General features: G+C 33.4%; 2 protein-coding genes across 2 annotated transcripts; one reads left to right on the top strand and one right to left on the bottom strand.

The window, feature by feature from the left end:
• Positions 1 to 471: 471 nt before the first annotated feature.
• LOC108328427 (uncharacterized) lies at positions 472 to 6,279 on the bottom strand. Its single transcript, XM_017562293.2, has 3 exons — positions 5,787 to 6,279; positions 1,211 to 1,358; positions 472 to 886 (listed from the first exon to the last, which is right to left on the bottom strand). Exons 1-3 carry the CDS (start codon positions 6,177 to 6,179, stop codon positions 660 to 662), a joined length of 768 nt encoding a protein of 255 aa, XP_017417782.1. The 5' UTR covers positions 6,180 to 6,279; the 3' UTR covers positions 472 to 659.
• An 8,356-nt stretch (positions 6,280 to 14,635) lies between these two features.
• LOC108327823 (protein PHYTOCHROME KINASE SUBSTRATE 4) lies at positions 14,636 to 16,544 on the top strand. The gene has a single exon (XM_017561539.2). It carries the CDS (start codon positions 14,862 to 14,864, stop codon positions 16,293 to 16,295), a length of 1,434 nt encoding a protein of 477 aa, XP_017417028.1. The 5' UTR covers positions 14,636 to 14,861; the 3' UTR covers positions 16,296 to 16,544.
• Positions 16,545 to 20,089: the final 3,545 nt, after the last annotated feature.

Below are 20,089 nucleotides of genomic sequence, written 5' to 3'. Positions count from 1 at the left end.
ACATTCTTGACATGATAAGTACTTTTTTTCTATAAAAAATCTGTCACTTTGTTTCCTTAATTAACAGACATTAGTCAACCCTTGCCTTTGAACAAAATTTGGGTATAATATTATACAACTTGTTCACGATGTTCAATAATTATCGAGGTGAAATTTGAATGTTAAGCGAAAATAATAAGATTACTTAATGAATTACACCTAAATTTTTCCCTTAGCCTTGAAATAAAACTTTTAGACAGTGTATGTTTTCCAAGATGTACATGTTAAAAGAAACATCTCTTTAGAGTTTTCTGAAAGCATATTCCACAACTTTATACTGAATCTAAAATTAAATTGAATTTAATATTTCCTAAACATTTTTATTGCATAAGTACTTCTGAATTATTTAAGATAAAATTTTGAAAACACTCAGTAGTGTATTGCAGTTTAAATATGATATTTTTAGGTGTTTGCAAAATCAAAGACCTGGTATAGGAAGAGGGGTTACATAAATGCACAAATTTTGAAATCATTGCACAGGTTTTTTGCATATTGTGACTGCTATTTTCACTCCAGGATACTATTCTATGATAACTGCACGAGAGAATTCTTCCTTCCAACAGAAGGACAGAAAAATATTGCATGTGGTTTGATCTATGGACAGTGTCTTGAAAAGATGTTCACTTGTATTCATAGGCTACAAGATGTTCCATGGTAGCCTTAAGCTTAGGAAGCTTTACCCTTGGGGCTTCAGAGGAACCATTAGAGCCTTGAGGACAGAACACAATGTACACTGATGCATCGCTACAAAGTTCTAGATCATACACACGCTTCCCTGAAGCATATTCCCCCAGAAGTCGGTAAGATCTTTCTGATCGATCCATTGTAACACATACATCCTCACTACCTGCTCAATTTAAATTTCAAGGGAAAACACAAGCTGAAATTTCTTCAGAAACAATTTAAAGGTATGTTTGGACATGTTTCTTTACAAGGACTTTTTCTATATATAAAATGAACTTTTCTGTAAGTTAAAATAAGTTTGTGTATAAGCTAATTTGCACAAGTTTTCATCAAACATTTCTAAACTTTTGTTTTGTAACTTGTATATTAGCTAAATTTAGTTTATAGATAAATTTATGTAATTTTTTCTTCTAATATTTTTCTCCAATGGAAAAATTTGTCCAAAAAAACCCAGATTGCATGGATTTCCAAGGTTAAGAGCACTCACATGCAGCTAACTCTATTTGAGTCTGATAGATAAAATCTAGAACTGCTGAAATATCTTTCTCAAACTTATGGAATGGTCCATTTGAGAATTCCATCTTTCTCAATTTACATAGTCCTTCCCCCAACTCCATCATTGCTCCCCTGTGGTTCTATTAAACCAAAGAACTATCTTTTTTAAGACAATGTAACTCATGATCAAGCAAAACCGTAATATCAATAAAAAAATATTAGATAGCTCAAGTAGTTAACAATTATCTAATTGAGGGGTTGATCATTGTTAGTATTTTAAGGTTGTGAAAGGAGTAGTTGATGGTAGAGAAAATGTAGAGATAGTAGAATGTAGAAGTAGTAGTTGGAAGAAGTGTTGTAGTTGTCTTTAGTTGTAGTAGATGTTGGTTCATACAAATGATAGATGTTGGCTACATACCTCAAATGGTAGAGTTCATGGGTATTTATAGACCCATAGATTATTCTAGAACATACTAGCCACAACTTATGTGGAATGTTCTAGATTTTTACCTATGTAGAATATTCTTGATTTTTTCTTCCTATCTTAGACTTTTCTACAATATTCTAGAACTTGTGTTACATTTCTTTTCTTCTATCTTAGGAGTTTCTACATTCTTCTAGAATTTGCATTACTCTTTAATACTCCTCCTTAATGCAAATTCGGTAACTCCAAACATTGTGCATAGTAGTTCAAATCTTGGTCTTGGTAACATATCTTCAATTTGATCTTCTTCCTCCATTTCCTTGACCATAGTTCTTGCTTTGATGCTTCTTCATAACAGTTAGGTTCAATCATGGCCATATTGCAGGTTTCATACATGTCTACCAAAGATCTTACTCTTCTTGGACTAGATTCAGGTGAAGAATCTTGTTGTGCAGGTGGAGAAAGCATACCTGAATTTTCTACCTCTTCTTGAGTTTCTTCTTGAGATTGTTGCACTAGAAGTAAAATGTTGCTTTTAACAACTTTTTCTTCTTCCCAATTCCAAGAAGCATTTTCATCAACTTCAACATCTCGACTGATGATGAGCTTTTTCGTTTGTAGGTTGTAGACTCGATAGCCTTTTGATTGTGTGCTATATCCCAAGAATATTCCTCGTATAGTTTTGTCTTCAAGCTTGTGCCTCCTTTGATCAGGAACATGTATGTAGCAAATAGACCCAAATACTCGTAGGTGTTTAGCTGATGGCTTTCTCCCACTCCAAGCTTCAATAGGAGTCTTGTCTTGGACTGCTTTAGTTGGACATCTGTTTAGAATATAAACTGCAGTGTAGACTGCTTCAGCCCAAAAAGTGTTAGGCATACTTTTCTCTTTCAGCATTGATCTTGCCATCTCCATAACTGTGCGATTCTTTCTCTCTGACACGCCATTTTGTTGTGGAGTATATGCGACTGTAAGTTGTCGCTCTATGCCTTCATCTTCACAGAATTTGTCAAACTCGCGAGATGTGTACTCCTTGCCACGATCACTTCTAAGTATTTTTAGCTGTTTTCCACTTTGCTTCTCAACAAGGGCCTTGAATTTCTTGAATACTCCAAAAACTTCTGACTTTGCCTTTAAGAAATAGACCCATGTCATTCTAGAGAAGTCATCAATGAAGAGGATGAAATACCTGTTGTTATGATGTGAAGGTGTTCTCATCGGTCCGCAAACATCGGTATGAATCAACTCCAATAAGTCTTTTGCTCTCCATGCTTTGTCTGTCGAGAATGGTAATCGATGTTGTTTTCCAAGGAGACATCCTTCACATGATTCATTATTCTCCTTCAAGTATGGAAGATCTCTCATCATGTTTTTCGTATATAGAAGCTTTAAGGCATGTGTGTTGAAGTGGCCAAATCTCCTATGCCAAAGCCATGAGTCATCAACTTCTACCTTCATGGCAATATTAGTTCCAGGTTTGAAGCTTATAGGAAAGCTTCTATTTCTCTTCTCCATTTTTACTTGGCCAATTTCTATCATTTTATTGTCATAAATTTTGCATGTATCTTTCTCAAAATGAAGAGAATATCCATTCTCCATCATTTGGCCAATACTTAAAAGATTTTCTTTAAGATTTGGAACTAGTAAAACGTCTTTGATGAATTTAGTACCTTTCTTTGTCTCCACCATGACAGTTCCTTTGCCTCGAGACTCCACTGTGGTGTCATTTCCTAGCCGAACTTTGACATTGACAGATTTATCAATGTCTTTGAAGATACTTTGATCTTTTTCCATGTGATTACTGCATCCACTATCCAAGTACCAACTTCCTTCTCTACCAGAAGATTCTTGATTGGCGTAGAATAAGAGTTTCTCTTGATTATCTTCTTCAGCAAAGTTTGCTTGATGTCTATTTTTACTACGACAATACTTCTCTATGTGACCAAACTTCTTGCAATACTTGCATTGAGGTTTTCCATGATGCCAACAATCTTTTTCCAAGTGACTTGTCTTTTTACATATGCCACATGGAGGATATTTTTCTTGACGAGTCATAGAGAAGCTTCTAGGATTTTCTTTATTTCTAGAAATTTCTTCTCTACTTTTATCTCCTTCATATTCTTTATTCTGAGACCGTAATTTTAGTTTTGATTGAAAGGCATTTTCAACCGAGTCTTCTTCATGCCTTTTCAATCTTTGTTCATAAGCTTCAAGAGAGCCCATTAGTTGTGTGATTGACAATGTAGCCAAATCTTTTGTTTGTTCAATCGCGGTTGCGATTGCATCATACTTTTGGGGAATAGAAATTAAAATTTTCTCAACGATCTTTTTGTCAAGAATATTTTCCCCATAGGCTCTCATCTGACTAACTATTTCTTTTATTCTAGAATAGTAGTCTTTAATGGTCTCAGATTCTTTCATTCTTAATAATTCAAACTCTCGTCTTAGAGAATGAAGTTTAATATTGCGTACCTCGTCACTTCCTTGAAACTCCTCTTGTATTGTGTTCCAAGCTTGTTTTGCACTTGTGGCACCAATTATCCTTGGAAAAATTGTGTCATCAACTGCTTGTTGAAGAACAAATAAAGCCCTTGAATCCTTCTGCTTGTTTTCTTTCAACTCCTTCTTTTGAGCTGTAGTAAGAGTAGAAGTGTCTTCTGGAATAGTGAATCCCTCTTCTATGATATCCCATAAATCTTGAGAGCGAAAGAATGTCTTCATTTTGACACTCCAAAAATCATAACTTTCTCCTTTGAAAATAGGTACTGGAATTGATGATGTTTGATTAGTAGTAGCCATTGTTGAGAATATATTTGGGAGTAGTAGAATGAGTTATAGTTTTGTTTGAGGTAGTTGAAAATTTTATCTACACCCAGTAGATGACCGAACGTAGCTCTGATACCACTGTTAGTATTTTAAGGTTGTGAAAGGAGTAGTTGATGGTAGAGAAAATGTAGAGATAGTAGAATGTAGAAGTAGTAGTTGGAAGAAGTGTTGTAGTTGTCTTTAGTTGTAGTAGATGTTGGTTCATACAAATGATAGATGTTGGCTACATACCTCAAATGGTAGAGTTCATGGGTATTTATAGACCCATAGATTATTCTAGAACATACTAGCCACAACTTATGTGGAATGTTCTAGATTTTTACCTATGTAGAATATTCTTGATTTTTTCTTCCTATCTTAGACTTTTCTACAATATTCTAGAACTTGTGTTACATTTCTTTTCTTCTATCTTAGGAGTTTCTACATTCTTCTAGAATTTGCATTACTCTTTAATAATCATTAAGTTGGGTCAAGATCTTAATCATTATAGAACGTAACCATCATTTCAAATAAAATGAAAATCCTTAATTATTGGAGTTTATTGGAGTGTCTTCATAGATACCCTTCCCTGTCATTTAAAGGAGAAAAATCAAATACTTTTGTGAAGGATAAAATGTCTGTCAAAATTTTGCAGGTCAATTTTGACGCCTATAGCATGATCTGATAAAACTTTTTCTAAATCATGTATAGTTTATACCAGAAGCCATATAGTATTGGCATGGAGAATAATTTGTTTATTTAGGAGGTAAATGGAGGATTTACAATAAGAAGCAATGATACTACAACATGAAGCTAATTTAAAAGTCTTGTGAGAAGAACATGAATTCAAATAATAAAGGCGATTTTGAGGTCCTTAATAGAAGAACCACATAATGTTAATCTTATAACCTTATCAACAGAAGGACACACTCTTCACAATAAATATTTCATACATAAAAGTATGTGCTAGTAGATGATAGTTCATATAAAAATATTCATTTGGGTCGTAATAAGTTACTTAAAAGAGCTCAACCAAACAAACTAGGTCGTGTTCCTTTACAAAGTGTTCCAGTGCTTTTGTAGAGTTTATGGAACTAGATACTTTGAAGGACAATACCTTAATAATTTCTTTACAAAAATTCCACCCATAATTTCAAAAAGATGTCATGGAAAAAGTGTCTATACCCAATATTTGTAATGAGAAAAGATATAATGTTAATACTAGCAAAATAATCTAACAGATTTTTGGTAGGAATAATCATATATATATATATATATATATATATATATATATATATATATATATATATATTTAAAAGTTATGGGTATGAATGAAAACCTGGTTGAAGAGGTGGTAGAAACCGACCGCACATTGGAGTATTCCATGAATGAGTGTGCTGGTGGGCTCTTCTGCATTGTTCCAAAGGGATTCAAGATAGTCATGACATTTGTAGTACTCTCCTCCATTGAAGAGAGCCACAGCTTCATCAAAGGTGTGGTTTTCATCATCATCTTCATCTTCATTATCTTCTTCTTCTTCTTCAATGAAATACCTGTAAGAAAAAGCCAAGAGCTTGGAATTGCAGCTTCTGTGGCTCAGGTGCTGCTTTGAAATAGTCAGTGGTTTGAAAGATGATGCAAGAGTGATGGAGCTGTGAAAGGAAGATGGAAGATAACGTTGGGATGAGATATGGAGAAGAGTTATGAGAGAAGAAGAAGGAAGAAGAGCCATGGATGATGAATGGCAAAGAAAGGTTTCTCTTGTTTAGCCATATTTTCTTTCATTTTTTTCTGTGGTGATGGTGGAAGCTCATGTCGTGGCAACTAAGAATTCTTCCACTCTTTTAAGATTTATGAATATGATTTTGTGGTACTGTACTTTATTGTTGCCTAGATTTTTTGTTTTGGACGGTTGATAAGATATAGTTTTTTTCAACAATGATATTCTCATTTGTTTTTAGAAACTTTAGTTTATATTGACCTTTTAAAGAGAAAATAAATTGTTTATTTTCCGTTAGTAAAATATATATAAAGAGTAGATATTAAAAACAATAATAAATTATCATTTCACAACTATTGTTAAAACGCGAATTGATTTAATGATTTTTTATGGAAAAAGTTAAGTAACTTTTCTTAATTTTTATATGTTGAAAACTTTAAGTGAGTTTTCTCGAAAAAATAACTGAAACCGTTCCTGTTAAAATCTTGCTAATGAAACTTTTTATTCTATACAATGAATGTGTGCAAAATTTAGAAAAAATATGCACTCCATAAAATATACGATTAACTTTTATTATTTAAAAAGCTTAAATAAGTAAAACATGTGGTTTTTAATCTTTCTAGAGTTAAAAATTATTTCTCTTAATTCCAAGTATTATATTACACTACGTACTTATACGTTAAATAATAAAAAAGTAAATAGTTCTTCCACAAATATAATAGATTAAATTGTATTCATGCTCCAAAAATAAACAATGTCATTTAGTTATTTATGTTTTTTTTTAACTATAATATAAATTTTAACTATTTTTTTCTCTAAATTTATTTTTGAAATTTATGTTTGATTTTACTTAAAAGTTTCGTATTACTTGAAAAGTAATATAAAGATATTTATTTTAATTTATTGAAAGATATATTTTAATACAATCTTACAAAGAAATTATTAAATATAAAATTAATACAGTAATTATATAGTTGTTAAAGCCTTCTACCCCGGTAAGTATATCGCATCTTCATCGAGTTGGAGTTGAGCCACACTGGTCCAAATATCATTATCCAAAATAATGTCTACTCCCTTAATTCTTGTAGAGTAGACTCTATTTCTAACTTTTAAACTAAAATAAAACAATCTAATCAGATCATGATAAAACTTATCTTGCATTTCCAATAGAGATTGAATACCCTGATGGAAGAGAAGAGGTGGGAACTGGAATCCATAGAAGTGAAACTAGTTATACTAGTCCGGATCACACAAATCGTACGTCCAGTTGTTAATTTCAACCAAGAATTAATGCTTCACTATCACAAACCAACAAACTGTTACAATAAAAAAGAAAATAAAACAGTTTAAGGTTAGAACACCTCTATTGTTACCCTAAGAGATGAAACTCAGTTCCCTTGAAACCTACAAGGGATGAACACCTCCTCCAAATGTTTAACGAAGGATGAACACCTCATTTGAATCTTCATAAAGGATGATAAACTTTTAACTCAGCAACAACAACACTCAATCACACTCCCAGTGAAAGTTCTCGCTTTATGCCAACACCAAGTTCTCATATCCACAGCACAAGGGTTACACAAACCCTAGAACACTTATCATAGTACACAACAAATAAGAATTTCAAAATCAATGTATTTCATATTTCGTATCTTAGAATGAGAGTCTCAATCTAATTTATAGAGATTTCACTCAAGGATACCTTTAAAAATTTGTTGTCAGCTATTTAGCATGTAATAATGGATTATCCACTTATGGTAATCGATTATGCATCAATGAATGCACAACGGTCAAAAAATTGCTTAAAAATCTCATAATTGCTCGTAATAATCGATTATGGCAAGTCATAATTGATTACTGATAGTCGATTATCATTAGTTGGTAATCGATTATCTTGAGTATAAAATGAGGTTTTCTGATTCAAAACGCATTTTAACACAACCTAAGGCAAACAATACATAGAATCAAAGATAAACTACGCCTTATACATTAATATACTGAATTACAAAAGCTTTAACATAAAAGACAAGTCTTCATGAAAATCTTCATGAAAATCTTCCTGTAATAAGAGCACTTGAGACTTAACTTTGAGATACATAAAAACTTCATTTCTTCAGCTTTGTGCTAACAATTGTGACTTGTTAGAATATTTTTTTAAACCATTATTATTAATTTTCAATATTATGGTTAGAGTTTTCTTAACCAATGTCATGGTATTTTCTTGTGAATGTGATTTAAATATTTTTCAACTAATGTCAATCATGATTATTGTTTTTATGTATTTGTGGTGATTTTTTTACTATCAACAAAGATGTCAAGACAGGCTTGGGTGGGATCTAGGTTAGGTTAGGTTGACTTAGGACCATGTTAAGTTTGTCGGACTAGGCTTAAGTTGACTAGGTCTAAGTAAAGTCAAGTTGGGTCCAGAAAAAGTCAAGTTCAGTTAGGTCCATGTGAAGCCAAGTTGGGTTGGGTCTAGGTCAAGTTGGGTTGGTCGAGTTAAGCCAAGATAGGTTGGATAAAGGTCAAACCATGCTTAGTCAGGTTTGGGTCATATCAAGTTAGGTTAAATCCGTGTCTGTTGAATTAAGTCAGGCCTACATAAGGCCAAGTGAAGTCAAAGCAAGTCGAGATGGGACATGCTCAAGCCCATGTCAAGTTATGTCAAGGAAAGCAAATTGGTTAGGTTGGCCTAGCCAGACCAAGTCAAGCTAAACCAAGATCAAGTCAGTTAAAGTACAAATCATGCTAGGTTGTTAGGTCAAGCCTAAGTCAAATTTGGTCGAGCCAGGCCAAAGCAAGTTAGATTGGACCCAACCCAAATCAATATGGGTTGGGACTAAGTTAGGTTTAATTAGGTTAAGTCTTACCTAGGTCAAGATGAGATTGTGTTAAGTTGAGCCTAAGTTAGTTTTGGTCTAGCCTAAACAAGCCCATGTTAAGTTGGCATGAGCTAAGGTCTGATTGAGTTGGTTTGAGTCAAGGTCATATCGAGTTGGTTTGGACTTTGGTCAAGCCAAATAGTGTCAGACTCATGTCAAGTTTGATCCAAGTTAAGAAATGTTCAGTCTGGTTGAACTCAAGTCATGCAAGATCATTTTAGGTATAGTCAAATTCAAGTTATGTTGTGTCGAGTTGAACCTCAACCTTTCAATTAAGATACTAATAATAAAAGTTAGGATTAAATATGTTTTTGGTTCCAAAACTATCATGTGATTTTGGTTTTAGTTTTTCTGTCAAACTTTGATCCATTTTTCCTCTTCTTTTAGAAAGTCCAATATTTAGTCCTCCATGACTAATATCATTAGGTTTTTTTTTACGTGGCTAACAGTGTCATGTCATCAAAACAAATGTATACTTAATTAATTCACGTGGTGATAACTTGCAATGCCTCAAGGTCAAAGATGAAACCTTTATCAACCAAAACCTTAGTTTCTTAGATGTCTAATATAGTCACATCAAACTTAAAAAGGAATTGATTCGTTTCATGCGTCCCTCTGACCGCTTTCACTACTTTTTCCAAGAAGAGCAACGAATTTTCTCCGAGAACAAACCCTTCAGTGTCTCCAAATTATGTAAATTGTTAATGATGTCCAAGAACAAACTTATTAGTGCTGATAACTTGCTTGACGTGAAAAGGAAGTTCGGGTTCCCTAACCTATTTTTGGTTGATTGGAACTCCGAGTTTGTAAAATCTATTATTGAGAAAAGGGCCGAGGAAGAGAGTGAGCGATTAAAGATTAAGGTTATTCCTAATTTCAAAGTGGAGCTATTGCTAAGGTTTGTGTTAACTAATGTTTGTGTTAAAGAAGGAGACGAGAGAGTCACTTAGGGATCAATGGGTGTGGGAAAAAGTTAGACCAATGGCAACTTGATACATCATACTTTCACATTGTTGTAGCTTGAATATCTATTGGTTTCTTTCTTAAATTGTTGCTTGAATATCTATTGGTTTCTTAGTTTAAGGGGCATCACTATTGAATTTTTCTTGCAATTTGGGAGGACCTGAAAGATAAATTAATTCACTATATGCATTACTCCATGTCATAAGCCATTTCCTTGTCTCTGGAATTGTTAAAGGAGAAATAATTACTATACTAATTAATTAAATTATTACTGGTAAAATTGACCAAATTATTGTGCTTCTCCAATGTTAATGGACCCTGGAAAAGTTATCTCTTCCATAATTCATATGTAAATATGTTACTACTTTGTTCCTGTCATTGGGGTCATTTAAATTCTTTGGCATAATTTATAGATTTGATATGTGTATATACTTTCTGTGAGTTTTGCAACACATTTCTTTTAACTCAAATGATCAGGTACAATGTGTTGATCATTGCAAAACCTCACGAGATTTTTTCTATGATTTGGTAGGTACTTGGAGACATTTTAGAGTCTTTAGCTGGAGCAATTCTTGTTGATTCAGGGATAAGAAGGTTGTGTGGCAAAGCATCAAGCTACTTTTGGAACCCTTTATAACACTTGAAACATTGAAGCTCCATCCAATCAGAGAGTTTTATGAAGTTTGTCAGAAAAGAAACTATAGAATTATACAAGATGTGGTGTCTGGTAAAGGGGATCAGACCAATTACAGAGTGAATGTAGAAGCTGATGAGGTTAGTCCCCAGTATGAGTATATTGGTGCTTCACTTAAGGACACGACAAAGAAGATTGTTTGCAAGGAACTTTGGAATTCCCTGAAGGAAGGATATCATTTGGGTAAATAAGTTTGAAAAATTATTTGATAATGTATATGCACACGGGTTAACCAATCATTGTAGGTTATAAAAAGACAGACTAAAATTTCTTGGTTTTATGCAAGTGTTGTAATATTAATCTAACAATTTGATTCAAGTCCAGTGAGAATTATTTAACGACCGATATTGTATAGTTTAATATTTTTTTTTTGTTTCAAAATGAGTATTGTAGAATACAAGTTAACATTTGGTAAATGAAAATTTTCACTAGTGTAAATAATTGGGTTATAATGTTTCAGTTATAAACACATCACTATCCTCATGAAAAATTCATTTCTCACAATTTAGTAAAATGTGTACTAAATATATGATATGATTCTAAATTTTGTTTTTTAGATGATTTGACTAAGTTTAAGAAAATTTCATCCTTCAAATATAGGTAGTTCACATGTTATCAGTTCTTCTACAATTTTGTAACAAGATACTAAGAACTATGATTTAATTTAAGTACGTAATTTGTCTTTATATTTTATTCTAATTTGTAATAGAGAGTGTTACGTGTCAAATTTGAGTTATTTTAAAATTCTTTTGATTTTGATACGTATCATTTTTTAAATAGAAGATTATTTAAACTTTAAGAAATAAACCTAAATTTTGACATGTTACACTTTTAAAAGTCATTAACGCTAATTTAAGATAATAAAACTTAGAAAAATAAAAATTTAATTAAATTTTCTTTTAAAAAATAAAAACTTAATTAAGTAAAAAAAAACGAATTAAATCGTAAATATTATTAACTCTGAATCAAATGGATAACTCTAATTCCGATAGCATCTGTGAAACTGTTCAACCACGAAATGAAATGAGCTGTGAATAGGAAACAATCACCAAGAAATGAGCTTATTTCCTTAATGCATTCTGGTCTGGTTGACATAATAAAATATCTGACTCCACTCCATAAAATAGACAGCCCACAGAACCTTCACAGAGCTAAGCTAAATGCTGATCTTTAGTTTTGATGCATCAAATATAGTCCTTAACTTTAATTAATATCACAAAACAGTTCTTTATTTAGAATCATCTATAATTTGTGTAAAATCTGGTTACTACAGCCACCAGCATCAGACAGAGCAAGAGTTAATTGGGAAATATAACTATCATGCACGAGACAGGAATATGTACATTTGAACATGAAGAAATTATCAAGTTTGGTTTCCTTGTTGGGGGTTGATGAATATCAATTAATGGAACCTCATAATTATAGCTACTTTAGAAGCCGTTAACTGTAACATCAGTAGGAAATTCTAACAGATGAGTAGAGTCTAGACAGAAAATTATTTTTGCTAACCAACCATTAAAAAGACATGACATTAGAAAAGAGCTTTAGCTTTTGCTCATATATATATATCTATATTTTTTTTTCTTTTTCTTCTTTCTTTCTCCATCTCTTTCTTCCTTTTCTTTTATGATGTAAAACTATTATACTTTCTCTAACTAACCATTAAAAGGATATCACGTATCATACAAGAGTTCTGGTCTTTGCAAACGCATATGCTTTATACACTAGAGAAACTTTTTCATGCAGTAGATCTATATTGAAATTAAATTCCCTGAGTAGACTTGGCCAATATTTATTTCCACAAGTAGACAGACGTTTTTACTGTGATGAGAATTCGTTTTGCAGTAATCGAAATCCCTGCCATCTTATTTATTGGTTCCTATATTTGAAACAAACCAGTGATAAAAAAAGTTGTCAAAAAACATTTTTCTATTTATTCCTCCCTCTCTTTCTTTTTTAATCATGTACCTATTGCCCCTTTCTCCCTTTCCTGTTTCTTTATGAAGTATAATTCTCCATCATAAAAAGGCTGTTGGGATGGAACAAAACACATCCGCAAAGATCAATACGATAGAATAATATTTAACAATTGCAATATTACATACAAACGGCACACTATATCCACCTATTATACATACATTAGGCATTGAAGTTAAAAAATTAACAGATTTTGAAATAAAGTCTCCTCAGAAAATCTTACACCCTCGCCTAACAGGATTACCAAGAAGAAAGAAAAAAGCAGAATAAAAGAAAGAACAGTAACATAACAAGAAATTAATAGTGCTTTATCTGGCGTCAAGTGTAAAAGACAGCAACCCTTCTTACTAAAGGAACAGTAATATCACCCACCAATATCAACCAGGAGAATTTTTTTTAAAGTAAAAGATATTGATAACGAGCTAAAGAATTGTTAGAGTAAATTATATTATCTGATAGAAAGATGTGACCAAAATCTTGTTCCTAAGGCAAAATGAGGACCACCACCTGCTCAAGAGCCATGCATAAATTGTGTAAAGGCGGGCAACAAAGCAGTCCATGTTACCTAGAAGGTTAATGGTGACCCACCATGCTCTGTTTCCAAAATCAATCCACCTATTATAATTGATTGGGTAAACCCATAAAGACAGTTCTTTATGGTCTCCCAAGTGTTCAGACATACCTTCATCTCTAAATGTCAAATGCAATGGACCCTCACTCATTCACGTTGCTACCTGGCTGATGTTTGATGTCAGATAGGACGTGGTTATTTGCCTACTTTATTGAATCAGCACTACCAAACTTATCAGGCAGCCACATCAAGAGGAAACTTACTTAGAAAATAAGGAAAAGAATAGGAGAAACAACAGTCACACATCTTGAGTTGGGAAACAATCCATCAAGGCAAAAGTGATTCAAGCAATTTTTATGTCTCTAAAATAGTAAACTTAATTGTCCTGGCCTCTGGAGTCTTATGAGGCTCTTAAGGAGGCATGCAGCATGCACCTAACTTTCTTCTGTCATTCCAAGACAAGTTATAGCAATAATAAAAGAGATCAATAATTAATTCGAAGAGCCTATCATATATCAACGCAAAGTCCTAAAGTAACATTAATTATATTTTGATAAAGCATACTGTATATATGTATAATAGCTCTACCTACCAATTGGATTTGAGGTGTAGCACCCGGTTTGTTGCACATATAAATAACTCTTTGATATGTAGTACAACTAGGAATCCAAGAAGCACTGACAATATCTGCACATCTCTATTTCAAAAGCAGAACGCTCTTAATGAATAAACTGTACCTGATAGAAAACCTTACAGACACGGAGAATCAACCACCTCTTAAAATTAGAGAAAACTTAATTATACTTCAACTTTGGACAAAATATATATAAAAGAAGGGCAGAGGGAAGAAAGAAAAAGAAGTAAGTAAGAAGTTACTGGATGTAATGGAGAAAAGTAAAATGAAGAATAACTTAGTCCAAAATGTGGTTAAAATTGTGTTGCATGAAAGTGAGAATAATATAATTTCACTTTTAAAATTGCGTTGCATGAAAGTAAGAATAATATAATTTCACTTTTAAAATTTTGTTGCATGAAAGTAAGAATAATATAAGTTCACTTTTAAAATTGTGCAGAAAACATAAATTCTCCTTGTAGTATCCTTTTCTTTTACTATGCAATGTGATAGTCCAAACTACAGTTATGTTTAGGATTCACATTAGAAGGCATAGAACTTTTCCTCAATGATTAACTCTGTAGACAGAGATAGCTACTAACAGATGGCCATGACGCATCCAAATGATGAAGTATCACACATAATTGCCCGTTCCATCACTCTATCTCCACAGATATCATAATCTAGTCAGGACATTCCGCTTTTAAAATTCACACTTTTGTTGTTTACTCATTATTCATCAAGAAAGCGAGCGAGTCAGATCATAAGTTGGGGGAATTTGTTTCATTACAGAGGCAAGAAAAAAAGAAAAACAGAGAAGGGCATACGATGTTTCTAGTTTTTACAGCCTCATAATTAATCGGTGTCAGGACAAGTCAGAACAGAGACCTGAACACATATATATCAGACCAAAGGAATTCCAAATGCAACAGCTCAGTTTTTGAGTCACAAAAAATATATATATAATTTTGATAGTATTGAAAGAGCAACAGTGATGCAGACCGTGAGAGATACAGACGCATCTTTCTCATCCTATCTCAGACCCGATAACAAGGCAACAATAACTACAGGACCTGTTGAAGACGCCATCTCTGAGCTTAGCATATTCGATGCTCACAAATACTTCAACGATGATGGTAGCAGCAACAACACCAATAACATTCAAAAGGTTAACAACAGCAGAGTCTCTCCCATGGAGCGAATTCCAGAGAGAGGTGATGTCATCGCCACAGAAACCACCAGATACTCCTCTGCTTCATCATCTGTGGACGGCTACGCCCACATCAGAAACTACAGAGCACGCTCATTCCACGCGGCAACTCCAACGGCTTCCTCAGAAGCCAGCTGGAACAGCCAAACGGGGCTGCTGTCTCACCCTCCAGGTGCAATCCCTGTCTCAATGCAAAACCCTAAAAGCCTTCGAAACCCCAAACACTCCAAATCCATTTGGCTCCTTAGGAGAAAATGTCCTTGCACGGGGAAAAAATCAGTTCAAATCAAAGAATCAGCTCAAGAATCCAAATCTCAGATATCACAACAAGAAAGAAATTACGAACATCACAACGTTGCTAATCACATCACACCAAATAAGTGGATTCTGAATGAAACACCAGCATCGCTACCGGTACCGGTAACAGCAACAATTGCGGCAGCGAAATCGCAACGGTTTCACAATTCCAACTCTCACAGAGTTACGAGCTCAGTGAGAGTACCGTTCACCGAGGGATTCACTTTCCCCGTGCTAAACCCTAACAATCCAATAACAAAACTAAAAGTCGCAAACAGCGTCGCAGAGGAAGATCCGCCGCGCGACTCGTTAGAGGTGTTCCGGCCCCCAGACGAGCCATCGCCGAAGCCGCTGAACTTCTCGTTCCCAGCTAAGGCACGCGTCGTCGAAGACGACGCCGCGAGCGACGCGAGCTCCGATCTCTTCGAGATCGAGAGCTTCTCGACCGCGACACAGTCAACGTTCCCCGCGGCGTACCGTCGCAACAGCAGAGACTCGTTCGACGAGGCCTCGGGCTCCACTTCAACCACGGCGTTCTTCTTCGGTCGAAGAAGCGTAGACGAGGGCTCCACGACGCCGACTATAACGGAGTGCTACGAGCCGAGCGAGGCGAGCATCGAGTGGAGCGTGACGACGGCGGAGGGACACGACGAGGCGGTTCCGGGCGTGGAGGAGAAATGGAAGCGTAAAGGAGGAAACGGTTTGTTGGTGAGCTGTCGGTGCGAGAAGGCGGTTAGCGTGGGGCCGCAGCCGGTGAAATGTGGATCAGAGGGACAGAGAGGTGCCACGTCACCATCAGCATCACATGTGAACGCTATCGCGAGTGGGGGTAACAGTAGTAAGATTGGGAGTGTAAATAAGCCACCACTTGCCAGGGCTCACCGCAACGCACCTCGCGTGTCGCTTGCTTTCGCGACATAGCCATTTGCGCGCATGCATGCATCTTACGCTTTTCTATTTTTATTTTTCATTTTTTATTTTTTATTTTTCTTCTCCTCGCCTCGCCTCGCCTGAAGAATCAACAAGACCCCAGAATAACGTAATCACCCGCTTTTCCGTTTTGTCTGTTTCTTCCTCCGTTTTCTAATTATTGTGTCGCCTTTGTCTTTCTGTTCTGTATCCGTTCTTTGAGTGATAGGAATAACAGGATGCATGTAATGGCATGAGATATATTACGTCGTTGTTGTAACAGAAGCCAGCAACGAATCATCATACTCTCCTTCTCTTTGAAATAAATGGCGCTGTTAACTCCACTAATCACATTGCTACAACTACAATTAACCTCCTCATGAGTGATTAACTAATTAAAGAACAATAAATTGTGCTTTCTTTTCTTTTTGCATGCATAACGGTGCAAGTACAAGTACGTAATATGCTTGGTTCTTATATTATTATCGGGTATATATACAAAATCACAATATGCTTGCTTCTTTATGTATTGGCTGACGAGTTGGTAAGTTTACCAAAAACTCATAATTAAAACTGTTTCCGTAATGATAGTCGTACATTATATTTTTTTAAACAAACATATTTAAATTATGCGTTTCGGACACTGATACATTGATAACTCTTTTTTCCCAAACAAGACATGTGGAATTAAATTTCATTTTTTTGTAAGTTAACTGTTTTTGTTTTAATTTGTTGTTTGCTAAGATAAATATCTCCTTTTATGATTTTCTATTATTCCTTTCACTGTGTTCTCTTTGGTAAGACAATTATTTTCATTTTATTCTTGAGTCGTTGACCCACCGACATTATCTTGATTAATTAGGTTTAGGATTTTGGTCTTGCTCCTTAATAGTCATGGATATGTGTAGGAAGAACTTGTTTTCTTTTGTGGTGATTAAGTTTGATATTTTCCCTTACTTGTGTCTCGTCTTTTTGTCTCATTGTGTTTGATAAGTTTTTTATCTCTAACACAACTTTACACTCATAATCCTAACTCCTAAAAAAGAGGTTAATTTCCTCTTTGATTATTTTCCCTCTTTACTCTACCTTTAATTTCTTTCGGTTCTCGACATAATACTTCTTAACTATATAATAACTGTTCCTCTTTATTTTTATTTATTAATTTTTTGTGCATCGTATCATTTATTGTTAATTCACTTTCATGTACACCTTTTTTTAGATTTTGTATTTGATAAATGGTGGTGATTTTCTATTTCAGGGTGCAATGTATATAATATAGTTGGTGTTAAAAGTTATTAATTTTCTCGGCACTTCATAATGGTAGGGGAATTTATAACTCCATCATTTAATATCCTATGTGATCATGAACTTGAAGGGTTATATATGTTGTAAGAGTTTTGATAAAACACAAGAGAAAACTTGAAAACAAAAATATTTTCTTAAAAGTATTAGAAGAGAATTATTTTACAAAAGTAAAATATGTTTGAGTATAAAAAGAAAATACAAGGAATATAAAATTATATAAAAAAACATAATTGAAGATTTTAACAAAAATCTAAGGAAAACTTCAGAGAAGATGTACTATATGGCCGGACGATTTCGACAAATAAGGAGGAGCGGGTGGCCCAGCAATATAAATACTCAATTCCAAGTAAAGCAAATACGAAGGTCATCCAGTCATGCATAAGTGTGGGCCGGACAGGCGATCTCAGCAACAAATACTTCAAAAGGGATGTCAAGAATCAAGGTTAAAGCTAAGTACTAATTAGTGTAATGGGTTGAGATTGAGTTGTGATTAATGTTCCATTAATCTTAGGCTCATCTCAAAAACTATAAATAAAGGTCAAAGATAACAGGTATGTGTTCGCATTTATTGCAAATTTAAGACTTTGCTCTGACCCCCGAACTGTTTATTGACTTAAGCATCGGAATACCTTTGGTAGGTACCTCCGACCGATTTAGAGCACAAACGAAGGATAACTTGGACTAAGGATAGATACAACTACCCGAGCGGTTAAGGAGTGAAAGTTTGAAGGTGTGTTTTGTGGAGTTTCTCGACCCTATACCTGAAACATTTTGGCATCCACCGTGGGATTGAGTGATTCAGAAGACCCAATGGTGAAAGGTCTCAACCTTGAGCTTGCCCTTCAGTATGTACTGTCAGCCCTTAAACTGGGACCATTCGCAAATAGCATTTGCCGACGACCCCCAAAAACAATGAAGGAGTTGAGAGAGTGGGCGACAGAGGACATAAGGGTTGAAGAGATGAGAGAGGCTCACAAGCTAATGGCTCATGATGTTGTAATCACAATATTACCAAGACAACTTAGGAATATAAACTAGTTGGCACTGTAAAATCATCATTTCTTTTATTTTGTTTTCAAAACCCTTTTTCATAATTTATCAATTTTCTTATAAAAACATATTTAGATAAAAAAGAAAACTTAAATATAATTAACATAAAAGAGATGGTGTTACAATTATGCATAAGATAATATATTTTTTTAATGAAAATATTATACATAAAATATTATTTACATTGTAAACATCTGGATGGTCTTACGATAATTATCATATAATTGAAGGTATAAACAATGAGAATAGGGTAACCTTACTAAATTAATTAAACCAAAATAATAAATAGATATGAAGTTATAAACACCTCACTTAATTAAATTAAACAAATCAAAATAATAAATAAAATTAAGGTTATGAACATTTTACTAAATAAATTAAATAAATAGAATAATAAATATAAATGAGAATGAGAATATGATATTTCACTAAATAAATTAACTAAACAAAATAAAAAAGATAAATAGAAATTTGAATAGATAAAAAATATTATTAACACCTCACTAAGTAAATTAAATAACTAGAAAAATAAATATAAATAAAAGTGAGGTTATAAACACCTCACTAAATAAATTAAATAAATCAAATAAATCGAAACAAAATATTTTGATTATGAACACTCACTAATAAATTAAATAAACAAAGTAATAAATATAAATAAAAATTCGAATACGGCACATAATTTAAATAAGTAAATATAATGAAATATATAACAGTGATAAATGTCTAGCTTCACAATGAATAACTTTTTCAAGTAAACTCTAATTCTCTATTGATTAAATATTTTTTCCAATTTACTTTAAAATATTTCTCGATAGAGCTCTTTTCTTTTAAATTAGAAAGAAAATGAAGATGGAGAAGAATGAGAAAGAAAGATGGACGAATGCAACTACTAAAACTCACCCTATTTCACTTTTCCCCTTAACATTTTATAGAAAATTTATATTATTATTATTATTTTAAAATTATTTTGTTTCTTTACATTCACCAACATATAATACTAAAGTCATCATTTACTATTTAAATATTATAATACTTGGGAGAAGTATTGTTCGTTGTCCCAAATGCGAAAATTATATTTGTTATTATAGATTTCTAAATGCAAATCTGACCTGTCAAAATGAAATATTATGTCTTAAAAACTCTTGATAAAGGTTTCAACCCAATTTTTTACTACAAACTTTGAAAATAATTTTTTTACTAAGGTAACTAAGAAATAGACAATATGAAGAGACCTAATTTTTATAATAAAATGTGAAAATTATTTATCTTGGAATTTACCTGTAAATTTGATCGATTATAGTGGACACTATATTTCAATAATACTTTAAAAATTACAATCTAATATAATAGTTCTTGAAGTTGTGATCAGAATGTTACCGAAATAACTTAAGAATAAAAACTAGTTGAAACCTCAAATCATCCTTTGTTTTTATTTGTTTTATCAAAGC

Source organism: Vigna angularis, chromosome 2 (assembly GCF_016808095.1).
Source record: "Vigna angularis cultivar LongXiaoDou No.4 chromosome 2, ASM1680809v1, whole genome shotgun sequence".
NCBI classification, from domain to species: Eukaryota; Viridiplantae; Streptophyta; class Magnoliopsida; order Fabales; family Fabaceae; genus Vigna; species Vigna angularis.
Note: the sequence above shows the minus strand (reverse complement) of the source record. Positions and strands in the feature narration are given on the sequence as shown.